We start from the raw sequence: 7256 nt of genomic DNA, 5'->3' as shown, positions 1-7256 counted from the left end.
CTCGCGGCGATCGCTGCCACGGCGGCAGGCAGCGCTTCCTCACCCCCGGCTCCCGGGATGATTCCCGGCAGCTCCAGGAGGAGCTTGCCCACGTTTCACCAACAGGAGGCTGGAATAACTCAACTATTCGGGCAGCTTTCACACCTCTCACGCCCATACCAGAAAAAGGCAGAAGCAAAGAGGTCTCACCTGCTGCTGAACTCCCACCTTCTGCTTCCAACCCCCCATTCGGGGTCACTAATGCAAAAGTCCAGCAAAGATTTTATTGGAAAACATGCAAGCACAATCGTACCCCCACCTCTCAGCCACCCTCACCATCTCAGGATGGCAGGCAGCCGTTTCTAGGCTGGCAGCAGGAAGGCAGCCTCTTCCATGAGGACCATGATACAGTGGCTTTGGGAAGGGTTCTGGGAGCCCGGGCTCTGGAGGAGATGCCCAAGGAGAAGAGGCTGCCCTGCCTAGCCCAAGAAACAGCCACTTTGGGGCATACCACCAAAGTTGGGGGGTGTCCCCCTATCCCCAGCTCTGTGCCTGTTCCAGTTCTCTCCCACCAGCCCCTGGAAGCTTCCCAGCAAATCCCTTTTATAAAGCATTAGTTGGTGCCTCTAGATCTGCCCCACCTGGGCCAAAGTCCAGGGAAAAGTTAAACTCTCGGCTCTTGGACCCACAGCAGCCCCTTTTCCCCATTCCAGAGGCACAATGGGAGCACAACCTTCCCTTCTCCCAATCACCATGCTAAAAAAAAGAGCAAAAAGACAGAAAAATCTCAAAAATAAACCCTGAGGCAGCAATCTGCCTGCCTTTCCATTGGGATCCCCCCCACACCACCACACAACACACCCTGGGAAGAGTAACCACAGCTGCCCGTAGGGGCTCTGGAGCTGGGAAAGGCTTCCTGCCTGGAGGAGGAGTGATGGGAGAGGCCCAGCCCTGTGTGTTTGTGCTCTGGTGAGGGATGACTTCAGCATTTAAAGGTCAGAACGGGTTGCACAAAGGCTTCCAGGGATGCCAGTCCTTGCAGGGCTGGGGGTAAATGGGATAGGTCTAGACCCCAAAGTAGAGCCCCTTGGGAAGGAGCAGCAGTTTTTGGGTTGGATCTGGAGGAAGGATGGTTGGATGCCACCAAGAGAGAGGCTCCCACTGCCACACCAGAGCACACGGCCATGCTTCTGGCACTGATCCGTCACCTCCCAGCACACTCTCCCAGAGAGAGGAGGTGATACAGAGGCTGAGCAAACACAATAACCTGAGCAGGCGAGTGTAGTAGCCAGGCGGAAGGCTTTAATAATTCAGGGAGGACGAGGAGCATGGAGAAGTGGGTCAGCTCCCACGGCGTGGGCTCTGGGCTGGGAGCAAAGCTGCTCCAGCCACTATAACTATCCATTCCCAGTGGACAGCAATGCCCTGGGGCTGCCAGTCCCTCCTGTTTTGCCCACAGAGCATTTTCCTTGGCTCCAAGCCCCGGGTACAATTACAATTCCAACTGCTATTCTTGTTGGGGAGAGGGAGCAGCCCAAAAAACTCGGTGCACACACAGCAAAGCTCATGCCCTGGCTGTGTGTCCAGCAGCACTTCCCCCACCCCATCTCTCCAAAGCTGTGTTTTTCAGCCTGCCTCTCACCATCCCACGGGGACTGCCGATGGATTTAATTTCCCTGTCGGCACCCACACCCACTCAAGCAATGTTTTGGGTTAGGCCAGCTGAAAACAGCACAAAAGAGCTCATCCAGCTCCTCCAGCGCCTGTCTAGGTGTTGTCTTGTGGATTCCCAGGCTTATGATGCCATGGGATGCAGCACATCCTGCCCCTCTACCCCAGGTGAGCCACGGGAAGGCTCCATCCATGCACATCATGATTTTAGGGCAACCTGAGGGCAAAGGGCAGCTCTGGGGTGTGTGGGCAGAACCTGTCTGGCAGCACAAGGTTCATCCCCGTGGTCTGCCAAGATCCAGGTACGGCACAGGGTTAGGAGTGGAGAAAATTGTTGCCTCCAGCTGGAGATGAGAGATGCCAGGGCTTTAGGGTGGCAGTGTCCCCAGGGATGGGTGGGTGCTGCTGGATGGGGGGAAGCGGTCCTGGGAACTTCCGCAGTAGCTCTGAACTCAGCCACATACTTGTCATTCCTGGAGGGTTTGCTGGAGAGGCAGGCAGCCTCACTGTAGCCTTGCGAGGGGGCATGGAAGCAGGAGTGAGGAGAAACACCAGCCAGGGAGAGACGGGGCTGTGGTTAACACGTACCCAGCATCAGCCTGTGGACCCCCATAAAATCCCTTCCCCTGCAAAGCAGTGTCTCAAAGGCACAGCCGCTGCCCCAGGGCATCACGCCCTCTTCAACTTTGGGGAAGTGGGGAAACTAAGGCACGGAGGAGGAGTAAGCCCTCTGGCACACGCCGTGCAGAGGCACAGACCCAGCTGTGTGGCACGTGCTGGCAAACACGGCAGCAGTGACGCAGAGCTGGGGAGAGGCCAGATGATCTAGGCATCACCCCACACGCGGACAAGGCACCCTTGTTGGGCTGGGATGTGCTCCAGCACACAGCAGACCTGTCTGAGCTGGGGTGGGGAAGAGTTGCCAGGGGTATCCCAGGGGGATTACAACCTCTCCCTTTCCCCCAGCTGCAGGAAGGTGCCACGGCTGCTATCAGCCCCCACATCCTGAGCGCCGAGGACGAGGATTCCCCAGCAGAGGAGCTGACCTATTCCATCCAGCCCCCAGCCAATGGGAAGGTTGTCCTGAGGTCAGCACCCAGTGCTGAGGTCAAGATGTTCACCCAGGCCCAGATAGACAATGGCCTTATCCTCTTCGTGCACCAAGGTAGGGCAGGACTGAGGTGCCTCAGTCCCCCTGCACCACCCCAGGGTGATGGGGACGCTGTGCCATCAAGGTGGATGCCAACCCCATGGCACAGCACCCTGATCCAAACCCTGCCAGGTTAATGGGGGGCTGCATCTCCTCTACCCCTTACAAATGCCCTGGTCTGTGCTTTCCACAGGACCCCTGGATGGAGGCTTTGCCTTTGACCTGTGGGATGGTGAGAACCTGTCTCCTGGGCACTTCTTCCTCATCAGGGCCCAGAGAGAGCCCACCATCAGCCTGGCCAAGAAGCAGAGCCTCACCATCTGCCCAGGTGGGTACCAGCACATTCCCTATTCTCCCAGTAGATTAGCAAATGGGGCCTTTGAACCACCTACCCCTGCCCAGGCACTGCCAAGATGCCCATGGCAGAGGCTGCAGATGGGTGCAAGATGACTGGTTAAAATCCATACTGCATGTCTTTTCCAGGTGCCCGGCAGCCCATCACCAGCCAGAACCTGCAGGCAGTGAGCAACAGCCCCGCCAGCTCCACCACTCTGTACTACAGCATTGAGCAAGCCCCACGCCTCGGCAGGCTGAGCACCTCCCAGGGGGAGGAAATCAGGAACTTCACCCAAGCCCAGGTGAGATTTCACCTCCTCCAGCCCCCCAGAACCCCAAGCACAGCCCTTCATCAACGCCCCCCACCAGCACAGGGGTCCCAGTCTGACCCCACTGCCACGACAGGCGGGGGCACCTGATCCCAGGCAGGAGGCAATGCGAGGCTCCAGCCGTGCTGTGACTTTCCCAGCTCTGCCAACAGCTGCTAAGACGGATTAAAAGCTGCCGCCCCAGCCTTGGATTTAGCACTGGGGGAGGCTGATGGAGTTATAATCCCCTTCCCTGAGCCATCTCCCTGCTGCAGAGCCAGCCAGCCAGCCTGGCTGCTGCTGAAGGGAAGAGCCAAGCACGATGCCTTCACCCCTGCTCTGAGAAAACCTTTCTCCCATGGGGCCAAACTTTTGCGGAGCACAGCAAAGGTCTTATTTTATTCCATCACTCAGAAACACGTAGGTTTGCCCACCCTGGAAGTTCCTCTGTGCTGTGCTCACCCTTGGAGGATGCTGAGCAAGCTTAACCCTTCATCTGAGCCTCAGTTTCCCCAATTGCCAGGCAGAAACATCATAGAATCACAAAATGGAATCACAAAATCTAACTTGGCCTTAAACACTTTCAGGGATGAGGTATCCACAACTTATCCTGGTAGAGATACACCAGGAGCCCTCCATAGTGGCTACCATGCCATGACTACTGATAATCCCCCTTTCTTACCTAATTAGAGCTTGGTTGCTCCATCCCAGAGTCAAGATAGGAGCTCATTGAGGGTTTTTTTAATTTTTAGGTGGACAGCAAGTTGATTTTCTACCAGCATGAGATGCCAGATAAGCCCTTCTGGCTGGCCCAAGATGCCATCCGCTTCCGCATCGTCACTCCCACGACTATCTCAGATTCCTTCATCCTCCTCGTCCTGATCTCCTTCGAGGAAAAGTGTCCCCAGCGCTTGACTCAGCTATGGAAAAACGCAGGTAAAGGTGGGATGGAGAAGCATGGGACAAACCTCCTCTTCAGGAGGGCTTGTTTGGCTGAAGAAGACACCACTGTGTTGTTTTCCATGGTTGATATTATGTCAAACATCTAAAACTGCATCCAATTCTTTCCTCCATCACCCCAAACTCTCACCAACTTCTCCAAATTGATTCTCATCCCTGGTTTTCCCTTTCCCCCCCAGGTCTCCAGCTCACAAGAGCTCAGAAGGCTGACATTGACACCTCGGTGTTGGATGCCTCCAACCTCCTGAGCCAAGTTCTGGTCTCTGAGAGAGCTGGATATGATGTTGTCTTCCTGGTGACGGAGCTACCGTCTCATGGACAGCTCTTGGTGGCCGGTGTGCCTCTGGAACGGTCACAGCCGTTCTTCCTGCAGTCAGACCTGGCAGTGGGGCATTTGGCATATGCCCATGGTGGGGACAGCATCTCCAAAGACCATTTCAGTTTTAAGGCTTGGCTCCGCCCCCGGGAACAGCAGTCTGTCCGTCCTCCACAGGAAGGGGTGGTCATCTCTGAGGTGTTCAATATAACAGTGACCAGCAGCACCAAGTCACCGCAGGTGGTGAAGCGGAAGGAAGTGCTGCAGGTCCCACCAGGCTCTGTGGTCACCTTGTCCCGGGAGTACCTGGATGTGGCAGACCCATCGGTGTCCCCACAGGAGATGGTGTACAGCATCCTCCGGAGTCCTCCCGCCGGCCACGTGGCCAGCGCACACAACCCTCGGGAGCCCATCAACCGCTTCACCCAGGCGGATGTCAACGCTGGCCACGTGGTGTTTGTTGCCACTGGGAGCCGTGCCCCTGGGTCCTTAGCCCTGAGCCTTTCCAATGGCCACCACCCACCCACCCTGACCTTGCTGGAGATCGAGGTGCTGCCTGCGTTGAGCACCACTGCGAGCCCGACACTGCTGGAAGTGCCCCAAGACCTGAACAGAGCCCCCGTGTCCCACCGTCACCTCCTGGGCACCACACCACGAGGGGCAGGTAATATCCTGTACAGGATCACCAGGGGCCCCAGGTTTGGCCAAGTGCTGGTCAACCAAAAGCCATCACGGGGCTTCTCGCAGAAGCAGCTGGACCGCAGGGAGGTGATGTTCACCTTCAGCGACCTCACTTCTCCTGAGGACGACTTCCAGTTCCTTGCCACGTCGCGGGCAGGAAACTGGACCGGGGTGGTAAATGTGACTGTCCATGCTGCAGTGAAGACCCAACCAGGCAGCCTGTGGCCCCGGGGCACCACAGCCCTCCTAGACACCAGCATCCTCGATGCCAGTGAGCTGGCCAACCGCACCAAGAGCATCCCAGTCTTCAGGGTCCGCAGGGCGCCCCATGCCAGCCGTCTTGTGAGGGTATCCAGGGACCCAGGACAACCCACCACCCCGATTGAGACCTTTAGCCAGAGTGAGCTGGAACAAGGGCTGGTGGGACTGGAGGTGCTGGCTGCTGGGGACACCCACCAACCCCTGCAGAGTGACAGCTTTGTCTTTGAGCTGGTGGCTGCTGGCGTGCCACCAGCGCTAGCATCCCTGGAGTACAGCATCGAGCCCTACAACGCCTCGAAATCCTATGGCATCACCCTGCTCACAGCCCCTCTGGCACCTTCACCCCCCGTGCCCCAGGGCACAGCACAGAGCAGCCCCAATGCCAGTGAGCTGGGCATGCCCCCCACTGCCTGGCTAGCCCCCAGTGCCACCACTAGCCCCAGCCCCGTGGAGGGGGGCACCTTCCTCAGCTTCATCGAGGCCAACATGTTCAGCATCATCATCCCCATTTGCCTCATCTTACTCCTGCTGGCCCTCATCCTGCCCCTGCTCTTCTACCTGCACAAGCGCAACAAGACAGGGAAGCACCATGTCCAGGGCACCCCTGCCTCCAAGGCCAAGAACGGGGCTGTGCCTGACCATGAGACCTTCCGGAGGACAGACCCCAACCAAGGCATCCCCCTAACGACTGTCAGCGCCCTGGAGGGCAAGGGCACAGGTCCCCCACCCCAGGGCACAGGTCCTGGGGCACCACCAGACCCTGAACTCCTCCAGTACTGCCGGACTTCCAACCCCCCACTGAAAAACAACCAGTACTGGGTGTGAAGGGCTCAGGTGCAGGGGCAAGAGATCACCTGGGAGTCAAGAACCTCCCACAGCACCACCGGCCACCTCCTCCTGGCTCTCCTCCTCCTCCCTGGGAGCTGGCATCCCATAGATGCAGGAGGGCCCTGAGGATGCAGGGGCTGCTGCTCTGGCCCACCTAGGAGCCCCACATCTCCGGGTGGCTTTGGGCAGGGGAGGGGGGTACTGCATAAGCAAGTGGGGACAGGCAAAATACATGAGCATCCCTGGGGAATGCTGACTTAGGGTGCTCACTTGGGCTACTTGATGGTGGCCACAGTGCTGGGGGATCTGATGGCACTGGTCCCTTCAGAGCCACTCAGGCAGGTCCAGTGGTGGCTCCTCCGTGGGCAGCACCATCCACCCCAGGGATGCTTCCCACAGCTCTTGGCATGAGACGGAGGATGAGGAGCGGCTTGCACTGAGTCAGGCTGGGGATGAAGCTGCCCAAATCCCCCAGGGCTAGGTGGGCTGAGACACTGGAGCAGAGGCTCGGAAAAAACTCTGTGGCCAATGCCAGGAGAATTTAGGAATCCCCACCCACTTGGAAAAATACCCGCCTCGCTCTTTCTCTACTTGCAGTGTGCTTCCTCAAGTTGATTGCACAGAGCCCTGGGGAGGTTGCACAACAGGTAGGATGCCCGTAGTGGGGAGGGGGGGACGGAGTTTACCTGGGCAGCATGAAACCGGAGAGGAGAGCAGAGAGCCATAGCCAGCGCCGTTTTCCACTGTATACTCCAGTACGGCAAAA

General features: G+C 57.9%; 1 protein-coding gene across 1 annotated transcript in view; it reads left to right on the top strand.

Annotated features, from left to right (window-relative positions):
* The window catches only part of CSPG4 (chondroitin sulfate proteoglycan 4), a 26723-nt gene extending 19467 nt beyond the window's left edge, over positions 1–7256 (top strand). Inside the window, exons 5-9 of the mRNA XM_029963136.1 lie at positions 2617–2815; positions 2994–3128; positions 3284–3438; positions 4197–4380; positions 4584–7256. Of these exons, the coding sequence (XP_029818996.1) occupies positions 2617–2815; positions 2994–3128; positions 3284–3438; positions 4197–4380; positions 4584–6487 (2577 nt within the window). The 3' untranslated portion in view covers positions 6488–7256. The remainder of the gene's footprint in view (positions 1–2616; positions 2816–2993; positions 3129–3283; positions 3439–4196; positions 4381–4583) is intronic.

The sequence above is a fragment of the Manacus vitellinus genome, unplaced genomic scaffold (assembly GCF_001715985.3).
Source record: "Manacus vitellinus isolate BGI_N305 unplaced genomic scaffold, ASM171598v3 scaffold_53_pilon, whole genome shotgun sequence".
Lineage (NCBI taxonomy): Eukaryota > Metazoa > Chordata > Aves > Passeriformes > Pipridae > Manacus > Manacus vitellinus.
The sequence above is the reverse complement of the archived record's forward strand: the minus strand, read 5'-3'. Positions and strand labels throughout refer to the sequence as shown.